Source organism: Melozone crissalis, unplaced genomic scaffold (genome assembly GCF_028551555.1).
Source record: "Melozone crissalis strain CALT ecotype California unplaced genomic scaffold, PUWL_Pcris_2 ptg000208l_1, whole genome shotgun sequence".
Classification (NCBI taxonomy): Eukaryota; Metazoa; Chordata; class Aves; order Passeriformes; family Passerellidae; genus Melozone; species Melozone crissalis.
The window spans coordinates 684,712-706,749 of record NW_026535972.1 but is presented as its reverse complement, the minus strand read 5'-3'; the positions used below and the strand labels follow the sequence as shown (position 1 = coordinate 706,749).

The following is a 22,038-nucleotide window of genomic DNA, read 5'->3' as shown; positions in this document are numbered from 1 at the left end:
ACCGCCTTCCCCCAATAAGGGTGGGATTTGGGGTGGGGGCTGCGGGCACCCCCAGATCCGCACTGCTGGCCAGTAACGGGGGTTTGGGGTGGGTTTGGGGGGTTCGGGGTGCGGCACAGGGGGTGGGCGACCCCCGTTTGTACCTCAGTGCCCCCCGCCCGCAGCTCGGGGGCCGGGGGGGCTCCCGGGGTCGCCCCGTTGCGACAGCAGAATGTAAAACTCAGACCAATAAAGCCGCGCTGGGGCCGGCGCCCGAGTCCGCCTTCCCAAATCCCGCCCCAAACCCCACCCTAAATCCCGCCCTAAATCCCGCCCCGTCAGATTCCTCCATCCCAAATCCCACCCTCAAATTCCCCCTTCCCAAATCCCGCCCTGAATCCCGCCCTAAATCCCGCCCCGTCAGATTCCTCCATCCCAAATCCCACCCCTCAAATTCCCCCTTCCCAAATCCCGCCCCAAATCCAACCCTAAATCCCGCCCTAAATCCCGCCCCGTCAGATTCCTCCATCCCAAATCCCACCCTCAAATTCCCCCTTCCCAAATCCCGCCCTAAATCCAACCCCCTCGAATTCCCCCTTCCCAAATTCTCCCTTCCCAAATCCCGCCCCAAATCCCGCCCTAAATCCCGCCCCTTCAGATTCCTCCATCCCAAATCCCACCCCAAAATCCTGCCCTAAATCCCACCCCCTAAAATTCCCCACGCCCCAAATCCCACCCTAAGTCCCATCTCTCAAATTCCCCCCCGCCCCAAATCCCACCCCTCAAATTCCCCCTTCCCAAATCCCGCCCTAAATCCAACCCCCTCGAATTCCCCCTTCCCAAATCCCGCCTTCCCCAAATCCCACCCCCAAATTCCCGCCTCTTCCTTCTGCCCCCTCCCCAAATCCGCCCCCCGGGACCCCCCAGTCGCCGTCGGGCAGAGGGGAGGAGGGCCCGGGGGGACACAAGGGACACACGGGGGGTGACATGGGGGAGCTCTTTGGGGTGAGGGTCGCGAGTGCTGCAGACCCCTCCCCGTGTCCCCTCAGGGCGGGGGCAGGGGACGGACAGGGGGCAGGGAGGTGACACTCGGGGTGACGGGTCGGTAACAACTGGGACAGGGGCCAGAGGTCGGGCAGGTGACAAACAGGTGGCAGGCAGGTGACAGGCAGGGCAGGGAGCAGGTGACAGGCGGGGCAGGGAGCAGGTGACAGGCGGGGCACAGGGACAGGGACACCCGGGCACGGACACCCGGAGCCCTCGCAGCCCGTGGCAGAGCCACTGTCCCTGTCCCCAGGATGTGTGTCCCTGTAGCGGGTTCGGGTCCCTGTCCTGGTCCGTGTGTCCCTGTCCCGTGTACGTGTCCCGGGATGTGTCCCTGTCCCCAGGATGCGTGTCCCTGTCCCTGATGTGTGTTCCTGTCACTGATGCGGGTCACTGTCTCGGGACGTGGATCCATCCCCCCGGGATGTCCCCGCTGTCCCCCAGTGTCCCCGCTGTCCCCCAGAGTGACGTTCCGTGGCCCGGGCTGTTGATGACGCCCCATCCCGGGAATGCCCGTTCTGTCCCGGGATGTCCGTTCCTGTCCCGGGACGGTGACCGGGGGGATGTCGGGGTCCTTGTCTCGCCACGTCGCTGTCCCCCGGCCGGGGATGGATTCGTGTCGCATTCCCGGGATGTCGCTGTCCCCCGGGACCCCGGAGATCCGGGTCCCCCCGCGCTGCCGCTGCCGTCCCGGTGTGTCGGGGTCCCCCCGGGTGTCGCGGTCCCCCCGGGGGCGGAGCGGCTCCGGTCCCGCCCGGCCCCGCCGGTGTCCGGTTACCGGCTGGCGGCTGCCGCGGCCGCAGGAGCCGTCGTCCCGCGGAGCCGCGGCCCCCGCGCTGCCCACGCAGGTACCGGGCCCGGGGAGGGGGCGCGACGGGACCCACGCGCGGGGAGCCCCGCGGGGGCGGCGGCGGCAGCGCGGGGTCACCCCCGGTACCGGCACAGCCCCCCCCGTGGCGCCGCGCCCGGTGCCGGCTCCACGCGTGTCCGTGCGGAGCGCCCCCCGCGCCCCCCGCGTGTCCGGGGGTCCCCTCCGCGGGTCCCCTGGCGGTGCCACCTGCGGGGGTCCCGGAGCGGGGCCCGGCCCCACGCGGGGGGCACAGGCGGGGCCGCCCTGGGGCGGCGCATCCCGGCCCCGGAGCCGCCGTGACCTTGGGCGGGGCGGGGGACACGGCGGGAGTGGCCCCGGTGCCACCCGCCGCGGGGACACGCGGGACAGGGCGGGCAGGGCCGGGCCACGGTGCCACTGTGCCCTGCGAGTGACACAGGGCGGTGACACACACCCGGGCCGTGCCACAGTGCCACTGTGCCCTGCGGGTGACACAGGGTGGTGGCACAGGGCGGTGACACACACCCGGGCAGTGGCAGTGCCACGGTGCCCTGCGGGTGACACAGAGCAGTGTCACACACCCGGGCAGTGGCACAAGCGGGCAGTGGCAGTGCCACGGTGCCCTGCGTGTGACACAGAGCGGTGACACAGGGCGGTGACACACAGCCGGGCAGTGGCAGTGCCACGGTGCCCTGCGTGTGACACAGAGCAGTGTCACACACCCGGGCAGTGGCACAAGCGGGCAGTGGCAGTGCCACGGCGCCCTGCAGGGCTGGGGATGTGGTTTAGTGCCCAGGTGTGCCGTGCCAGGCCGGGCCGTGCCGTGGGGTGCCATCGGCGCCGTGCCAGGCCAGGTGACACCGTGGGGTGCCATGGGGCGCGGGGTGGTGACACCACGCGGTGCAGAGGGCGCAGCAGCCCCGCTGTGATCGGGTCCCGGCTGTCACCCTCAGCCCAAGGCACCGTGGGAAAGGTGCCCGTGTTGGGGACAGGGGGGTCACCCCCCGCCGCCCCCGGGCTCGGCCCCGGCTGTGCCCACACTGAGGGGTCCCAGAGCTGGGGGGGCTTTGCGGCACCTCCGAACCGGGGGGGTCTCCAGCGACACCCGTGGTGACACGGGGACTTGGTGGCACCCCGGCCGTGTCCGTGCGGCCCCTCCCGCGCTCCCGCAGGGGACACGGGGCAGGGGACAGCGTGTGCCACGTGCGGGGCCAGGGGCCGGGGCCGGGCTGTCCTCCCCGCTGTCCCCTCCGGGGCCGGGCTGTCCTCCCCGCTGTCCCCTCGGGGGCCGGGCTGGCGGCGGTGCCAGCGCTGACCCTTCCCTCAGTGGGCACCGGGCCAGCGCCACGTGACGCCGCCGTGACGCGGCCGGGGCTCCCGGGGGCTGGCACCGCCCCGGGCACACCGGCAGGGCACCGCCGTCCCCTCCGCCCCCCGGTCCGTGCCCGCGCCCACCGCCCCCGTGTGCCCCGCAGGTGTCCCCGGCCGGTCCCCACGATGGCGGAAGCTCACCAGGCCGTGGCCTTCCAGTTCACGGTCACCCCCGAGGGCTTGGGCTTCCAGCTGAGCCGCGAGGCCGTGCGCCAGCTCTACCTGGCCGTCGTGCACTCGTGGAAGAAGCGCTTGGTCCGCGCCAAGGTGGGCTGGGCCGCCGGTGTCCCCTCCGGTGCCGCCCCCGCGTGCCCCCGTGACCCCGCTGTGCCCACAGAACAGCTTCCTGACCGGCGTGTACCCCGCGTCGCCCTCCAGCTGGATGGTGGTGGTGATGGCCACGGCCGGCTCCTGCTACTGCCAGGTGGATCCGTCCCTGGGGCTCATCGCCCGCATCCAGCACTGGCTGCCCCGCAGGTGAGCGGGACACGGGGCACGGGACACGGCCGGGACACCGGCACGGCCAGCGGGGACAGCCCGCGGTGGGGACAGCCCGCATGGGGACAGCCCGCATGGGGACAGCCCGCACGGGCCCCCGGCGGTGTCCCAGGAGAGACCCCAGACCCAGCGTGGCCTTGGGGACCGGGACAGCCCTGGGGGCTCCACCCTGCACATCCCCGCCCCATTTGGGGGTGTCCCTCAAGGGGTCCCACCCACGGCACAGCCCTGTCCCACAGAGGGACCCCCCCCCCCAGAAGGTGCAGGAAGCCTCTGACGTTTCCATTTGGGTGTGTCCCTCAGGGAGTCCCACCCCACAGAGGGATCCCGACCCCCAGAAGGTGCAGGAGGCCCGTGACGTCTCCATTTGGGGGTGTCCCTGAAAGGACCCCCTACGCAGGGACATCCCTGTGGGTCCCACTCAGAGGCACAGCCCCACGTGGGGACATTCCCTGGCAGTGCCACCAGGGGCACAGCCCAGTCTGGGGACACTCCGGGGATGCCACCCGCGCTGTCCCCACCGCTGAGGCCGTGTCCCCCCCGTGTCCCCAGCGCGGCGCTGAGCCCCTGTGCGCAGACCGTGGTCAGCACCGTGGTGTTCTCCACGGGGGCCTGGCTGGCGGCCGTGCTGCTCTTCCGGAGGCTGCTCCGCCTGCTGCTCTCCTACCACGGCTGGATGTTCGAGCCCCACGGGCGCATGAGCCGCAGCACCCGCCTCTGGATGGTGAGCGACGCCGCGCCGGGACATGCGGGACATGTGGCAGCTTTGGGAGATGCGGGAAGTGTGGGAGATGTGGAAGCTATGGGAGCTTTGGGAGACTTGGGAACTGTGTGGGAGATGTGAGAGCTATGGGAGATGTGGGAGATACGGGAGCTTGGGGAGATTTGGGAGATGTGGGGGCTTTGGGAGATGTGGGGGCTTTGGGAACTGAGGGAAGTGTGGGAGATGTGGGAGCTTTGGGAGATGTGGAAGCTTTGGGAGATGTGGGAGCTCTGGGACATGTGGGAGCTTTGGGAACTGTGGGAGCTGCTGGAGCTGTGGGAACTCTGGCTGGTGTGGGAGCTTTGGGAGTTTTGGGTGCCGTGGATGCTTTGGGAGCTTTGGGGGCTACGGGAGTTTTGGGTGCCGTGGGAGCCACAGATGCCATGGAGCTGTGGCAGCTGTTGGAGTTGTGGGAGCTCTGGGAGCTGTGGCTGGTTTGGGAGCTTTGGGTGCCATGGATCCCATGGGAGCTGTGGGAGCTTTGGGAGATGTGGGAGCTGTTGGAGCTATGGAAGCCTTTGGAGATGTGGGAACCATGGGAGCTGCGGGAACTCAGGAGCTGTTGGAGCAATGGGAGACGTGGATGCTCTGAGAGCCGTGGGGGTTTTGGTAGCCATGGGTTTTTGGGAGCCATGGGTGCCTGGAGATTTTTGGGAGCTGCGGGAGCCATGGGAGCCGTGGAAGTTTTGGTAGTCATGGGTGCTTTGGGAGCCATGGGTGCCTGGAGATTTTTGGGAGCTGTGGGTGCCCTGGGAGCTGTGGGTGCCTGGAGTTCTTTGGGAGGTGTGGGAGCTTTGGGTGCCATTGGGGCTGTGGAAACTCAGGGAGCTTTGGGACCTGTGGGAGCTGTGGAAGTTTTGGTAGTCATGGGTACTTTGGGAGACATGGGTGCCTGGAGATTTTTGGGGAGTTGTGGGAACCGTGGGAGCTGTGGGTGCTGTGGGTGCCTGGAGTTTTTTGGGAGCTGTGGGAGCCGTGGGAGCTGTGGCTGGTGTAGGAGCTTTGGGTGCTGTGGGAACTTTGGGTGGCGTGGATCCTCACCCCACCCCTCCTCCTCCTCCTCCTGCCGCTGCTCCCGCAGGCGATGGTGAAGATCATGTCCATCCGCAAGCCCCTCCTGTACAGCTTCCAGAGCTCCCTCCCCAATCTGCCCGTGCCGCCCGTGAAAGCCACCATCGCCCGGGTACGCCGTCCCCGCGGGGCTGGGGCCCGAGGGGTGCCCGCAGTGGGCAGGGTGTCACCCGTGTCCCCTCCCCGCAGTACCTGGAGTCGGTGCGGCCGCTGCTGGACGATGACAAATTCCGGGAGATGGAGGCGCTGGCCAAGGAGTTCCAGGAGAAGACGGCGCCGCGGCTGCAGCGGTACCTGCGCCTCAAGTCCTGGTGGACAACCAACTATGTGAGTGTGGGGACACCCGGGGACATGGGGACCCCGCGGCCTTTGGGGCAGTGACCCTGGAACCGGTGTCCCCTCCCGGCAGCGTGAGGAGGGATTTGGGATCTCCTGGGTGTCCTGGCTGGAGCAGTAGGGACAGAGGATGCTGTCCCCCGTCACTGTCCCCGTTTCTGTCCCTTCCCCTGTCTCCTGTCCTTGTCTCTGCCTCCTAACCCTTGTCCCTGTCCCCTCTCCCTGTCCCCCATTCCTGTTCATATTCCTATCCCTGTCGCCATCCCCGTTCCTGTCCCCTATCCCTTGTTCCCTGTCCTTGTCCCTGTTCCCTCACCCTTTACCCTGTCCCCTATCGCTGTCTCCTGTCCCCATTCCTTGTCACCATTCCTGTCCCCTATCCCATGTCCCCTCTCCCGTGTCCTTGTCACTGTCCCCTACCCCATGTCCCTCTCCCTGTGGCCTTTCCCGGTTCCCTCTCTCCATCCCTGCCCCTGTGCTCTCTTCCCCCCGCTGTCCCCTGTCCCCTGTCCCTTGTCCCCATCCCGTGTCCCCTGTCCCCGTCCCCGTTCCCGCAGGTCAGTGACTGGTGGGAGGAGTACATTTACCTGCGCGGCCGCAGCCCCATCATGGTCAACAGCAACTACTACGCCATGGTAAGGGCTGGAGGGGGGCCTGGGGACCCCCAAACCCCTCCGGGGACGCCCCGGCACCCCCCGCGACCCGCGGCGTGTCCCTTGTCCCCAGGATTTCCTGTACGTGACCCCCACCCGCGTCCAGGCTGCGCGGGCGGCCAACGTGGTGCACTCCATGCTGCTCTACCGGCGGCGGCTGGACCGGGGCGAGATCCCCCCGGTGAGGGGGCCCGGGGGCTTGGGGGCGTCCAGGGGGTCCCACAGGGCTGGGGGGTCCTGGGGGTCCCGGAGGGGTGGGGTCAGCGTTGTCCCGTTGTACCGGCAGCAGCTGGAATGGGGGCAGATCACCCCGGTGAGGGGGGACTGGGGGGCCCCAATGGAGCTGGGAGGGGGCTCCCATGGGGTTGGGGGTCCCAGGGGGCCCCATGGGGCTGGGGGGGGGGCCAAGGGGACTGGAAACTGGGGGAGTCCCATGGGACTGGGAGGTCCTTTAGGGTTGAAGGGACTGAGAGGGTGCCATGGGGCTGGGGGCTCCGGAGGGTCCCATGGGGCTGAGGGGTCCCTTGGGGATGGGGGAGCTGGAGGGCCTCAGGGGATGGGGATTTTGGGGAGTCCGAGCGGGCTTGGGGGGCTGAGGAGTCCCAGGGGGATGGGGGAGCTGGGGGTTCCAGGGAGATCCTGGGGGTCCCGTGGGGCTGGGGGAGCTGTGGGGACCCCATGGATTTGGGGGTCCTGTGGGGTTTGGGGAGCTGTGAGGACCCCATGGATTTGGGGGTCCTGTGGGGTTGGGGGAGCTGTGGGGGCCCCATGGATTTGGGGATTTGGGGGTCCCGGGAGAGCAGGGAGAGCTCCGTGTGACAGGAGCAGGGCGGCGTCACCCGGGGCTGTCGGGGGGCTCGGAGCGGGGCTGGCAGCGGCAGAGCTGGGCACGCCGCCCCCCCCGAGCCCCCCTGAGCCGTGCGCCCCCTCCCCAGATGATGGCGCTGGGCGTGGTGCCCATGTGCTCGTACCAGATGGAGCGGATGTTCAACACCTGCCGCATCCCGGGAAAGGAGACGGGTACGGCCCGGGCAGGGGGCGGCACCGGGCCCGGGGGGCGTCCCGGGGGTCCCAGGCCTGGCCTGACCCCCCCCCCCCGTGCCCCCCCCAGACACGCTGCTGCACCTGACCGACAGCAAACACCTGGCCGTGTACCACAAGGGCCGCTACTACAAGGTGTGGCTCTACTACGGGGGGCAGGTGCTGCCGCCCGCAGACCTGGAGATGCAATTCCAGAGGATCCTGGAGGACCCCTCGCCCCCGCAGCCCGGAGAGGAGCGGCTGGCGGCGCTCACGGCCGGGGAAAGGTGCGAGGCACCGGGAATAACGGGAATGACGGGGGTGTCGGGCGTACTGGGATGCTGGGCGACTGGGAACACTGGGAATAATGGGGACACTGGGATGCTGGGAACTCTAGGAACTCCGGGAACAATGGGAATAATAGTGGGGATATTGGGGGTGCTGGGCACCTGGGAATAATGGAAATACTAGGTATACTGGGCACCTGGGAACTCTGGGAACACTGGGAATAATGGAAATAATAGTGGGGATACTGGGGAAACTGGAAGGTGTGAGAGCACTGCGAACTCCAGGAACACTGGGAATAATGAGTATAATGGGAGTACTGGGCACCTGGGAACTCTGAGGACTCTGGAAGCAATGGAAATAATGGGGATACTGGGGATACTGGGCGCCTGGAAATACCGGGAACTCTGGAATATTGGGAATAATGGGGATGTTGGGCATACTTGGAACTCTGGGAACACTGGAAACAGTGGAAATTGTGGGGATACTGGGGACACTGGGTACCTGGGAGCTCTGGGAACACCAGGAATAATGGAAATAATAATGGGGATACTGGGGACACTGGGCATCTGGGAACTCTGGGAATAATGGGTACAATGGAAATAATAATGGGGATACTGGGGAAACTGGAAGTTCTGGGAGCACTGGGAACTCCGGGAACACTGGGAATAATGGGTATAATGGGAATAATGGGAATACCGGGGATACTGGAAATAATGGACACTTGGAAATACCAGGAACTCTGGGAATATTGGGAATAATGGGGATGTTAGGTATACTTGGAACTCTGGGAACAATGGGAATAATGGTGATACTTGGGACGCTGGGCACCTGGGAACTCCGGGAATAATGGCAATAATGGGAATAATTGAAATAATGGGGACACTGGAGACACTGGGCATCTGGGAACTCCGGGAATAATGGGAATAATAGGGACAATGGGGATACTGGAGACGCTGGGCACTTGGAAATACCAGCAACTCTGGGAATAATGGGGACACCGGGATGCTGGGCACCTGAGAACTCTGGGAACACCAGAAATAACGGGATTAATGGGAGTAATGGCGGCACTGTGCGCCTGGAAACTCTGGGAACACCAGGAATAATGGGCACGCTGGGCATACTGGAAATACCAGGCACCTGAGAACACCGGGAACGCTGGGAGCAATGGGAACAATGGCCATACTGGGAATACTGGGGATGAGGGGCTCCTGGGAACTCTGGGAGCAATGGGCACACTGGGGATACTGGAAACACTGGGAGTGTTGGGAACCCTGGAGCACCAGGGCATCCTGTCCCCCATCCCTGTCCCCATCCCTGTCCCCCATCCCTGTCCCCATCTCTGTCCCCCATCCTGTCCCCAGTCTCGCACAGGGACACAGGACACTCCTCATGGGTGGGGGGCTCAGAGGGGGCCTTGATGGCCCTGGTGCCACCCAGGGTGGGGTGTGGGGGATTTGGGGTGCCCCTGGCTGACCGTGGCTGCCCAGGGTGCCGTGGGCCGAGGCGCGGGCGCGGTTCTTCAGCCACAGCCCCAACAAGGCGTCCCTGGACGCCATCGAGCGCGCCGCCTTCTTCCTCACGCTGGACGAGGAGGAGCACGGCCAGGAGCCCGCCCAGCCCGGCTGCATGGACGCCTACGCCAAGTCCCTGCTGCACGGCCGCTGCTACGACCGGTGCGTGACCCCAAAACCTGCCCCTGGCACCCACAGACACCCCAAACACCCCAAACACCCACCCAGCCCAGCCCCTGCTGCACGGCCGCTGCTACGACCGGTGTGTAACCCAAAACACCCCAAAACCTGCCCTCAATACCTACAGACACCCCAAAACCCACCCAGCCCAGTTCCTGCTGCACGGCCTCTGCTACGACCGGTGTGTAACCCAAAACACCCCAAAACCTGCCCATGGTACCCACAGACACCCCAAACACCCCAAAAACCCACCCAACCCAGCCCCTGCTACACAGCCTCTCCTACGACTGGTGTGTGACCCCAAACACCCCTGGAGCCCAAAACCTGCCCCTGGTACCCACAAATACCCACAGACACCCCAAACACCCCAAATCCCCACCCAGCCCAACTCCCCCCAGTGCATGGCCGCTGCTACAACCAGTTCATGCCCCAAAATATCCCCAGGAGCCCAAAGCTGCGCCCCAAACACCCACAGACACCCACAAATACTGCCAGAGACCCCCAGAAACCCCAAATCCCCACCCAGCCCAGTCCCTGCTGCACAGACACTGCTCTGACTGTGAGCACCCCCCAAAGACCGCCCCGGGACCCCCTCCCAGCCCCTTTGAACCCCCTCACATCATCCCCAGCCCCACCAGACCCCATCACCAAGTCCCTGCTGCGCTGCTGTGACCGATGGGCACCCCAAAAGCCTGCTGGGACCCCAAACCTCAGCCCAGCACCCTCAGCACCCCCATCCTACAATCCCAGACCCATTCCCAGACCCCCCAGCACCATCGGGCCCCTCAGCACCCCATCCCTGCTGCTCCCACCTGCTGTGGGCACCCCAAAACCCTCCCAGATGTCCCGAACCCCCCCACCAGCCCCTTCAAACCCCCCACCCTCCCCTGCCATCCCCCAAATCCCCTCCTTGCTCTCACCCCCCACTAGTGCCCCCTGCCCTCTCCCCCGCGGTACCCTCTGCCCCCCAAACACCCCCTAAACACCCCCAAATCCCCCCAAAACCGCCCCCAGCTGGTTCGACAAGTCCTTCACATTGGTGGTCTACAAGAACGGCAAGATCGGGGCCAACGCCGAGCACTCCTGGGCCGACGCCCCCATCATTGGGCACCTCTGGGAGGTACCGGGGCACCAATGGGGCACCCCTGGGCGGGGACACCCCCAATGGGGGCACCCCAGGCACGGGCAACCCCCCAGTGGGGCACCCCATGGCTGGGGATGCCCGAACTGGGGACCCCCTGATAGGGACCCTCAGTTGGGGGGACCCCATGGGGGGCCCAAGGGCTGGGGACCCCTGGCCAGGTTGGGAACCCTCAGTTGGGGACCCCTATAAGGCACCCCAAGGCTGGGGACCCCCATTTGGGGATGGGGATGGAGGGAAGATGTGGGGGTTCCCCGGGGCTGTGGGGTGAGGGTCAGGATTCTGGGGGGGCCCTGAGGGCTTGGAATTGGGGGGCTGGGGGGCTCAGGGAGTTGGGGTGATGGGAGGTTTTGGGGATAGGAGCATTTGAGGGGCTTGGGGGCTGCAGGTGGTCGGGGGGGATTGCGGGGTTGAGGAGCTTGGGGATTGGGGGTTTGGGGAGCTCAAGGGTTGGGGGGCCACAGAATTGGGGGATCAGGGGCCAGGGCCTTGGGGATTTGGGGTGTGGGGGACCATGGAACTGGGGGGATTTGGGGATTTGGGTGTGGAGGACCGTGGAACTGGGGGGGGCAGGGAATTTGGGGATTTAGGGTGTGGGAGACCATGGAACTGGGGGGTCAGGGGATTTGGGGATTTGGGTGTTGGAAGGTCATGGGATTCGGAGGTTGGGGGGCTTGGGGATTTGGGGTTTGGGGAGCTCAAGGGTTGGGGGCCATGGAATTGGGAGTCAGGGGCCAGGGCCTTGGGGATTTGGGGTGTGGGGGACCGTGGAACTGACCATGGAACTGGGGGGCCAAGGGATTTGGGGATTTGGGGATTTTGGTGTTGGAGGGTCACGGGATTGGGAGGTCCGGGGGCTTGGGGATTTGGGGTTTGGGGAGCTGAAGGGTTGGGGGGCCACGGGATTGGGGGTCTGGGGGCATAGAATTGGGCGATCAGGGGTCTTGGGAATTCAGGGTTGGGGCAGTCATGGATTGGGGGGTTGAGGGTTCTGGGGATTTGGGGTGTGGGTGGATTGTGGAATTGGGACTCTGGGCGTTATGGAGTTGTAGGACCGGGGGTTTTGGGGGGCTCGGGATTTTGGGGGCCCGGGGATTTTGGGGCCCGGGGATTTTGGGGGGCCGGGGGTTTTTGGGGAGCCGGGGGTCATTGCCCCCTTCCCACCGCCCCCTTTCCCCCCCAGTTCATGCTGGCCACGGACAAGTTCCAGCTGGGCTACACCAAGGACGGGCACTGCAAGGGGGACCCCAGGTGGCAGCTGGCACCCCCCCATCGCCTGCAGTGGAAAATCCCCCCCGAGGTGGGTGACAGGGCGGGGACAGGGGCGGGGACAGCTGCAGGTGAGGGTACAGGTGAATGCTGTGCCATGCCGTGCCATTCAGTGTCCCCAGGGTGTGACGGCCATCGAGGCGTCGCTGCGGGTGGCTCGGGTGCAGGTTCAGGTGTGGGCACAGGTGAGGGTGAGGGTGCCATGCCATGCCATGCCATGCTGTGCCGTGTCCCCAGGGGGTGGCGGCCATCGAGGCGTCGCTGCGCGTGGCGCGGGCGCTGGCCGACGACGTGGATTTCTGCTGCTTCCCGTTCACCACCTTCGGCAAGGGGCTCATCAAGCGCTGCCGCACCAGCCCCGACGCCTTCATCCAGATCGCCCTGCAGCTGGCACACTTCCGAGTGAGGGACGGGAACGGGAGCCATGGAAATGGGATAATGGGATAATGGGATGGGATTGGGGTGGGATGGAATGGGAATGGGAATGGGAATGGGGTGGGATGGGATGGGATGGGATTGGGGTGGGATTGGGGTGGGATGGGATCAATGGAATGGGGTGGGGTGTGATGGGATGGGAATGGGAATGGGGTGGGGTGGGATGGGATTGGGGTGGGGTGGGATGGGATGGGACTGGGATAGGAGTAGAATGGCATAGGGATGGGATGAGATGGGATGGGATGGTGCAGGACCAGGGAAGGACGGGATCTGGGCAGGGCCATGGCCAGGACGAGGTGGCTGTGACCAGCAGCAGGCAGGCATTGGGACGAGCCAGGCCCATGCCGTGTCCCCACGCTGCCATCCCCCCAGGACAAGGGCTCCTTCTGCCTGACGTACGAGGCGTCCATGACGCGGCTGTTCCGCGAGGGCCGCACCGAGACCGTGCGCTCCTGCACCTCCGAGGCCACGGCCTTCGTGCGCAGCATGGCCGACCCCTGGAGCAGCGTGAGTGACGCCGGCGGGGACACGGGGCAGCCTGGGAACCGCCACATCCTGCTGGGATCGTCACTCGGGGGGTCCCCATCCCCCCTGGGGGTCCCCATCCTTCAAGGAAGTTTCTGTCCCTCCTGGATGTCCCCATCCCTCGCAGCGGTTCCTGTCCCTCACGGGGTGCTGGGTGCCTGTTTGGGGTGCAGGTTTGGGGTTCAGCCTCCCCAACCCGTCCCCAGCATGCAGAGGGGCAGCAGCAACTGTTCAAGGTGCAGGTTTGGGGTGCAGGTTTGGGGTGTCAGTTAATTTGGGGTGTAATTTGGGGTTCACCCCAGCGCTCGGAGCTGCAGCAGCTGTTCAGGGTGCAGGTCTGGGGGCTGTATCAGGGCTCAGTTTGGGGTGCAGGTTTGGGGTGCAGTTTGGCTGTAATTTGGGGTTCACCCCAGCGCTCGGAGCGGCAGAAGCTGTTCAAGGCCGCGGCAGAGAAGCACCAGCAGCTCTATCGCCTCGCCATGACGGGCGCGGGCATCGACCGCCACCTCTTCTGCCTCTACCTGATGTCCCGGTACCTGGGCACGCAGAGCCCCTTCCTGGCCAAGGTGAGCGCGGGACAGGGGCAGGGGCAGGGACATGGGACAGGGAACAGGGCAGGGGACATGGGACAGGGAACAGGGCAGGAGACACAGGACAGGGACACGGGACAGGAACACGGGATGGGGACAAGGGACACAAGGGGACACGGGACGGGGACACAGGACAGGGACACGGGATGGGGACAGGGACACGGGACAGGGACACGAGGGGGCAGTATGGGAGCAGCACACGGGGGTGGCACTGCGGGACACGGAGGGACACGAGTTGGGGAGTATTGGGGGACACAAGGGGCACAGGGGTGACACAGGACGCGGGTGGGAGCACAGGGGGAGCAGCACACTTGGCACTGAGGGACACGGGGGGACACGAGGGGCACAGGCAGGGACATGGGGGAGCGCACATGAAGCCGCTGTAGGACACGGGCAAGGGGGCACGGGGGAACACAGAGTGGCACCGGGAGGGCACAGCGGGGTACAAGGGGGCACTGCCACCCTCCCTGGTGTCATCCCATGTGGAGTCCCGCTCTGGGGCTGGGGTGCCATGGGGCGCAGCGGGGCAGTGGGGCTCCCTGGGGTGCCCTGGGGCGCAGTGGGGTTCCCTGGGGTGCCCCGGGCTGCAGCGAGTGTCCCCGCAGGTGCTGTCGGAGCCCTGGCGCCTCTCCACCAGCCAGACCCCGCAGCAGCAGCTCAAGATGTTCGACTTCGAGCAATTCCCCGACCACGTCTCCTGCGGCGGCGGCTTCGGCCCCGTGAGCTCCGGGGGCACCGGGGGGCACCGGGGGGCACCGGGAGGGCACCGGGAGGGGGGCAGTGGGTGCAGGGGGGACCGTGGTCTCTTGTACTCCATCCCCCCCGTGGGTTCGGGCAGGGGGTGCCCCACGCCGGGAGCCCCCAGCCCCACAGGGGTGACCCGGGGGGTTCAGCCCGGCCCCACAACCCCCAGGTGGGTGCCCCAGGTGGGTGCCAGGTGCCCGCAGGTGCCCCATGGCCCCTCTCCCCCCTCCCCGCCGCAGGTGGCAGACGATGGCTATGGGGTGTCCTACATCATCGCCGGGGAGAACCTCATCACCTTCCACGTGTCCAGCAAGTTCTCCAGCCCCGAGACGGTGAGGGGGGCACGGGGGGTGTGGGGGGGGGTGCTCTACCAGAGCTGCAATCCATGGGGTCACCTGGGGGGTCACCTGGAGGGTCACCTGTGGGTCTGGGACAGCCCCTGACCCTGATATTGACCCTGCTGCATCCTGCACACCCCTTCCTGTGGGACCCCACCCCATCCCTGGGACCCTCCCCACATCCCAATCCACCCTGTGGGACCCCCACCCCATCTCCGTCCCCCCTCTGGGACCCTCCCCACATCCCGGTCCCCCCCCCCCCCCACCGGGGTGCCGGCTGTTCTGGGGGTCCCCCAGCCCCGGGGGTGACCCGGGGTGGGCACGGGGGGTCCGGGTGTCCCTTTGGGCGCTCGGGGCGGGCTCTGAGCAGCGCTGCCCGCAGGACTCGCAGCGATTCGGCCACAACATCCGCCAGGCCATGCTGGACCTCGCGGCGCTCTTCGACAAACCCGCGGCCGGGAAGTGACCGGGGGCGCCCAGGGGGCTTGGGGGGCCAGGGGCGCTGCCCTGGACCCGCTCCCAATAAAGGCTCTTGGTGTGACCCCGCTGTGCCACGGGGGGGACCCGGGGTGGCCGTGGGGTACAGCCAGGGCTGGAGCCATGGATGGAATGTGGGGTGCATCCATGGAATGCTGGGGGTGCATCCATGGGGTGCAGCCAGGGCTGGATCCATGGAATGTGGGGTGCATCTATGGGGTGCCAGGGCTGGATCCATAGATGGAATGCTGGGGGTGCATCCATGGGGTGCAGCCAGGGCTGGATCCATGGAATGTGGGGTGCATCTATGGGGTGCCAGGGCTGGATCCATGGATGGAATGCTGGGGTGCATTCATGGGGTGCAGCCAGGGCTGGATCCATGGGGTGTTGGGGTACATCTATGGGGTGCCAGGGCTGGATCCATGGATGGAATGCTGGGGTGCATTCATGGGGTGTCCTCAGCGGGGGCAGGTGGGCACCAGCCAAGGCCGGTGAAGGCATCCAAAGGGCCATCCCTGGGGCGGTGACCCCGGTGGTCCATACCCAGCCCCATCCCGGTGATCTGTGGCCGTCCATCCAAATGATCCACGCCCGTTCCAGAGATCCATGCCCATCCCCAGCTCCGTGCCCATCCTGGTGATCCGTGCCCATCCCAGAGATCTGTAGCCTTTCTCAGGTCCGTGCCCAACCCAGTGATCCGTGCCCATCCCCATGCCCATGCCCGTGCTTGTCCCGGTGATCTGTGCCCATCCCCATCCCAATGATCCATGCCCATCCTGATGATCCATGGCCATTTCCAGATCCATGCCCATCCTGGTGATCCGTCCCCATCCCAGTGATCTGTGCCCATCCCCAGCTCCATGCCCATCCTGGTGATCTGTGCCCATCTCAGTGATCCATGGCCATTCCCAGCTCCATGCCTGTCCCGGTGATCCATGCCCATGCCCATGTTTGTCCCGGTCATCTGTGCCCATCTCCATCCCAATGATCCATGCCCATCCCAGAGATCCATAGCCATTCCCGGGTCCATGCCCATCCCAGTGACCCGTACCCCTCCCTGTACCCGTGCCCATCCCCATCCTGGTGATCGGCTCCCATCCCCAGCCCCATGCCCAGCCCCATATCTGTACCCCTCCCCATCCTGGTGATCCATGCCCGTCCCGGTGATCCGTAGCCATTCCCAGATCCATTCCTGTTCCAGTGATACGTGCCCATCCCCATGCCCATGCCCATGCTTGTCCCGATGATCTGTGCCCATCCCCATCCCGGTGGCCTGCTCCCATCTCTGGCCCCGTGCCCATCCCCATACCTGTCCCCATCCTGGTGATCCATGCCCGTCCCGGAGATCCGCTCCCATCCCGGTGCTCCTCACCCATCCCCGGATCCGCTCCCATCCCGGTGCTCCGTGCCTGTCCCGTATCGGTGCTCCATGCCCCTCCCGGTGCCCGTCCCCGTGCCCGTCGCGGTGCCCAGCCCCGTATCGCTGCTCCGCTCCCGTGCCGGTGCCCATCCCGATGCCGGTGACGGGGGTGCTCAGCGGGGCACGGCGGCACGGGCGGGCCCTGCGCAGAGCCCCTGGCCCGTGTCCCGCCTGGGGGTCGCCGCGCCCCGGGTGGCACCGCTGGCACCGCTGGCACCGTCCCCGCCCTCCCTGCCCGCCGCCACCGGCACCGGCACCGCCCGCCCGGCGCCGCCAGCCCGGAGCCACCCGCGGGCCGGGGGCCAGGATGGGGACAGGGACAGGGGACACACCGGGAGAGGGGATAGGGACAGGGGACACCCCGGAAGAGGGGACAGGACTGAGACAGGGACTGGGGACACACCGGGAGAGGGGACAGGGACAGGGGACACCCCGGAAGAGGGGACAAGACTGAGACAGGGACTGGGGACACCCCGGGAGAGGGGACAGGGACAGGGGACAGGGACTGGGGACACACCGGGAGAGGGGACGGAGCGGGAACGGGCACAGCCTGGGAGAGGGGACAGGGAAAGGGGACACACCAGTAGAGGGGACAGGATGGGCGCATGGACCGTAGATACCCCCGGGAGGGGGGACAGGACGGGGACAGGGACTGGGGACACCCCCGGAGAGGGGACAGGGACCGGGGACAGGGACTGGGGACACCCCTGGAAAAGGGACAGGACTGGGACAGGAACCGAGGACAAGCCCGGGAGAGGGGACAGGGAACCAGGGGCCACCCGTCAGCGGGGACAGAGCGGGCACAGGGATGGGGGACGTTCCTCGGAGGAGGGTCAGACAGGGGACAGGGACAGAGACCCCACCCCCGCCTGGGGAGCGTCTCGTGGGGTCACTGTCACCCCCGCACCGGGGCTGTGTCCTGCACCCCGACCCCATATCGGGGTGACATCCCCCTCCCCACCCCATATCGGGGTGACATCCATCATCCCCACCCCATATCGGGGTGACATCCCCCTCCCCACCCCATATCGGGGTGACATCCATCATCCCCACCCCATATCAGTGTGATATCCATCATCCCCACCCCATATCGGGGTGACATCCTCCTCCCCACCCCATATCAGAGTGACATTCACCATCCCGACCCCATATCAGAGTGACATCCACCATCCCCCCCCACATCGGGGTCCCGCTGTCCCCACGCTGGGGCTGTGTCCCTTCCGGAGTCCCCACGGCCGGGGGGCTTGGAGCTGGCACTGGGGTGTCCTGAGTGCCGTGGGGACATCGGGGACACCGCTGGGAGCTGGGGGGGCTGTGCTGTGTCCCTCGGTCCGTTTCCCTCGCTCCGTGTCCCTTGGTCCGTGGCCCTCTGTTTGTCCCTCTGTCTGTCCCTCTGTCTGTCCCTCTGTCTGTCCCTCTGTCTGGCCCTCTGTCTGTCCCTCTGTCTGGCCCTCGCTCCGTGTCCCTTGGTCCGTGGCCCTCTGTCTGTCCCTCTGTCTGTCCCTCTGTCTGGCCCTCTGTCTGGCCCTCGCTCCGTGTCCCTTGGTCCATGTCCGCCGCAGCCGCGCCCGCTCCCCCTCCCTTATCAGCTCCCTTATCAGATCCGTCGGGTGAGCGCACCCCAACCCGGCACCCCCGGCCCCTTCTCCCCCCGGCCCCATTTGGGGCTGGGGGCACCCCGGGGATGGCCCTGTCCCCTCCGGGCCCCTTCGCCCCCCTGTCCCACTCAGGGCACCCCGGGGATGGCCCTGTCCCCTCCTGTGTCCCGCTGTGTCCCCTCCCGGCTCCGTGCCCATCCCTGTCCCTCACACGGAGCTGTGCCCTGGCCCAGCCCGAGCCCCCCGCCCGTGGGTGACCCCCACGGCCCCGAGGGGACCCCAGAGCCCGCCCGGGACCCCCGGCTGTGTCACGGTGACAGAGAGAGCGGGGGCAGCACCGGGGGCTCGGGGGGCTCAGGGTGGGTGAGCACGGCCCGGGGGTGCCCAGGGAGCGGCCCGGGACGGGGGTGCCAGCGTCACGGCTGTGCCCGGCGCCTTTGATGCGGTGCCAGCGGCTCCACGAGCGGCTGCTCCGGGCCCGGCCCCCCCGCACCCGGCCCCGCTCGGGCCTATAAAGGGCTCGGGGGGCCCCCGGCCCGTCCGACGGGAGCTGCGGGAGCTGCCAGGTGCCGGGGCTGGGGGTGCTGGGGAGGGTCCTGGGGGTGCTGGGGATGCTGGGGAGATTTCCTGGGGGTGCTGGGGAGGGTCCTGGTGGTGCCAGGGGACCGGAGGTGCTGGGGAGAGTGCTGGGGGTGCTGGGGAGGGGTCTTGGTGGTGCTGGGGAGGGGTCCAGGGGTGCTGGGGAGATGTCCTCGGAGCAATGGGGAGAGTCCTGGGGGTGCTGGGGAGGGGCCCTGGGGAGATCATGATGTGCTGGGGAGGGGTCCTGAGGGTGCTGGGGAGGGGTCCTGGCAATGCCAGGGGCCTGGGGGTGCTCAAGACGGGTTCTGGGGGGGGGGTCTGGGAGTGGTGGGGAGATTTCCTGGGAGTGCTGGGGAGGGTCCTGGTGGTGCTGGGGGGTCCTGGGGGTGTTGGAGGAGGTGCTGGGGGCACCGGAGGGGTCCTGGGGTGAATGCGCTGGGGCACTGGGGGAGGTGGTGGGGTGGGGGCTGCAGGGGTGGGGGCTGCAGGGGTGGGGGCTGCAGCGGTGGGTGCTGCAGGGGTGGGGGCTGCAGGGGTGGGGGCTGCAGGGGTGGGGGCTGCAGGGGGTTGCTGGGGCAGGGATAGGTGCTGTAGGACTGGGTGCTGCAGGGGTGGGTGTCCGGCCGCCCCCTCCCGCCCCTGCAGCCCCCCCCCCCCCATTGCAGGAAGGCTGAGGATGGGTCCCGCCACATTCCTGGGGCTCTGCCTGCTGGGCTGCCTGGTGCTGCCCCCCTTCCTGCCGGGTGAGACCCCCAAACTGTGCCTTGATCCTCCAAACTGCACCCCGAGACCCCAAACTGTACCCCGAGACCCCAAACTGCACCCCGAGACCCCAAACTGCGCCTTGATCCTCCAAACTGCACCCTGAGACCCCAAACTGTACCCCGAGACCCCAAACTGTACCCCGAGACCCCGAACTGCACCCTGAGACCCCAAACTGTGCCCCGAGACCCCAAACTGCACCCTGAGACCCCGAGCTGCAACCTGAAACTCCCCGTGCACCAATTCCCTGAACTGCACCACGAGAGCCCAAATCGCACCCTGAGATCCCCCAAACTGCTCTCTGATCCCCAAAACTGCGCCCCGAGACCCTCCTGCCCGCACCCTGAGACACCCCCACTGCCCCCTAACCCTCCGAACTGCGCCCTGAGCCCCCCAAATTTCACACAGCCCCCCCCACCCACACTCTGAGCCCCCAAAGCGCCCCCTGCCCGCCCTCTGCTTCCCTTTCCCCCAACCCCAGCCCCAAACAGGGCCGGAGGTGCCCGGACCCCCCAAAGCCGCCCCAGCTGGGTTCGGGGGGGGGGGGGGGGTGACAGTGACCCCGCTGTCCCCGCAGGGGCCGAGGCCACGCGGTGTCCCCGCGGCTGGCTGTCCTTCGAGGGACACTGCTACGGCTACTTCGGGCAGCAGCTGAGCTGGCGGCGGGCCGAGGTGGGTCCGGGGGGCGCGGGGGGTGCCGGGGGTCCCCGGGCCGGCGCTGCAGGTGGCTGTGTCCCCCCCAGGCGTGGTGCCAGGCCACCCGCGGGGCGCACCTGGCGTCGCTGCACAGCCCCGAGGAGCACCGGGCGCTCGCCGCCTTCCTGGCGCGGCGGCCGCGGCGCGGAGAGGACGATGAGGAGGGCGACAAGGACAGGGACAGGGACAGGGACAAGGAGGAGAGCGTCTGGATCGGGCTGCACCGGCGGGTGCGTGCCTGAGTGCGCCGTGCCTGTCGGCGCCTGTGTGCCACACCCGGTGTGCCACCCCGGTGTCCCTGTGCCCTGTCCCACATGTGCCCCCTGTCTGTCCCTGTCCCACCTGTGTCCCTGTGCCCCCTGTCCCACCTGTCCCTCCGTGCCCTGTCCCCCTGTCCCCCCATCCCTCTGTCCTCTGTCCCCCTGTGCCCCCTGTCCCACCTGTGCCCCTGTGTCCCTGTCACAGCGCCAGGGCTGGCTCTGGGCTGACGGGTCCCCGCGGCACTACCTGGCCTGGGAGGGGGACGATGGCCCCAAGGGACATCCCTGCGTCGCCATGGAAGACTCGGCAGGTGAGGGGACACTGTGGACAATGGGCTGGGGACAATAGCCTGGGGACAATGGCCTGGGGACAATGGCTGGGGACAGCCCTGTGGCACACGGGAGGACTCAGCTGGTGAGGGGACCCAAGGGCTGGGGGGCAGGGGGGGACAGGGAGGGACGGGGGGGTCACGGGGTGTCCGGGGGGCTCCGGCGCTGTCAGAGTGTCCCCCGTGTCCCCCGTGTCCCCTGTGCCAGCCCTGGCTCGTGTCCCCGCAGGGTTCATGGCCTGGGAGGGCGAGGCCTGTGGGGAGCGCAAACCCTTCATCTGCAAATACCCGGCCTAGGGGGGCCCGGGGCTCGGCCCCCAACCCCAAGCAGCCCCCCGACCGTGGGGCCTGACCCCCACCCTGCATCCTGTCCCCAGACCCCGTCCCAGACCCCAATCCCTGCCCCTAAACCCCGTCCCAGACCCCAATCCCTGTTCCCAATCCCCATCCCAGACCCCAATCCCTGTCCCCAAACCCCGTCCCAGACCCCAATCCCTGTCCCCAGACCCCGTCCCAGACCCCAATCCCTGTTCCCAATCCCCATCCCAGACCCCAATCCCTGCCCCCAAACCCCGTCCCAGACCCCAATCCCTGCCCCTAAACCCCGTCCCAGACCCCAATCCCTGCCCCCAAACCCTGTCCCAGACCCCAATCCCTGCCCCTAAACCCCGTCCCAGACCCCAATCCCTGCTCCCAAACCCCGTCCCAGACCCCAATCCCTTCTCCCGGCCCTGCCCCCCAATCCCACCTCCTGCCCCCAACACCCCACACCCCTGCCCCACACTCTGCCCCCCAAACCCAGTGTCCTGCCCCCCCAAATCCCAGCCCCTTGACCCCCCCTGGACCCCAGCTCCCAAATCCCACCTCCAGCCCCTCCAGTCTCTGGACCTCTGTCCCCAACCCCACATCCTGCCCCCATCCCAAACCCTGCCCCCCAATCCCCTCCTGCCCCCTTAACCTCCTCCCCCAAACCCCCGTCCTGCACCCCAATTCCCACCCCCCAACCCCCGGATCACCCCCACCCCGCACACCCAGCCCCCCTACACCGAGACCCCCCAATAAAGTGACGGAAGCACCGCGATGTCCCCGTGTCCCTTTGCTGTGTCTGCACCCCACGGGTGACACCAATGGGGGACGGGGACCCTCAGTTGCCCATGGGGGGCACGACCAGGGGTGTCCCCAGGACAGGGGTGTCCCCAAGGCAGCCCCTGGGGGTCTCAGCCAGTTTCTGTGTTCCCATGTCCCCCCATGTCCTCGTGTCCCTCTGTCCTCCTGTGTCCCCCATATTCCCATGTCCCCTATGTCCCCCCTGTCCCCATGTCCCCCTGG

General features: G+C 67.3%; 1 protein-coding gene across 1 annotated transcript; it reads left to right on the top strand.

The window, feature by feature from the left end:
• Window positions 1–1,819: 1,819 nt before the first annotated feature.
• On the top strand, window positions 1,820–15,051 carry CPT1B (carnitine palmitoyltransferase 1B). The gene is made up of 19 exons (XM_054294104.1): window positions 1,820–1,871; window positions 3,328–3,490; window positions 3,561–3,700; window positions 4,274–4,445; window positions 5,566–5,667; window positions 5,745–5,882; window positions 6,449–6,526; window positions 6,618–6,725; window positions 7,480–7,564; window positions 7,656–7,851; window positions 9,340–9,525; window positions 10,558–10,663; window positions 11,868–11,984; window positions 12,191–12,355; window positions 12,761–12,895; window positions 13,327–13,479; window positions 14,109–14,222; window positions 14,487–14,579; window positions 14,968–15,051. The coding sequence occupies exons 2-19, from the start codon at window positions 3,350–3,352 to the stop codon at window positions 15,049–15,051; spliced, it is 2,313 nt and encodes a 770-aa protein (XP_054150079.1). The 5' UTR covers window positions 1,820–1,871; window positions 3,328–3,349.
• Window positions 15,052–22,038: the final 6,987 nt, after the last annotated feature.

Excerpts from the sequence above, each read along its gene's own strand:
- CPT1B (XM_054294104.1), top strand. The coding sequence starts at position 3,350 with ATGGCGGAAGCTCACCAGGCCGTGGCCTTCCAGTTCACGGTCACCCCC. Across the intron at positions 4,446-5,565 it reads GCAGCACCCGCCTCTGGATG|GCGATGGTGAAGATCATGTC; the intron begins GTGAGCGACGCC and ends CTGCTCCCGCAG. Across the intron at positions 6,527-6,617 it reads ACAGCAACTACTACGCCATG|GATTTCCTGTACGTGACCCC; the intron begins GTAAGGGCTGGA and ends CCTTGTCCCCAG.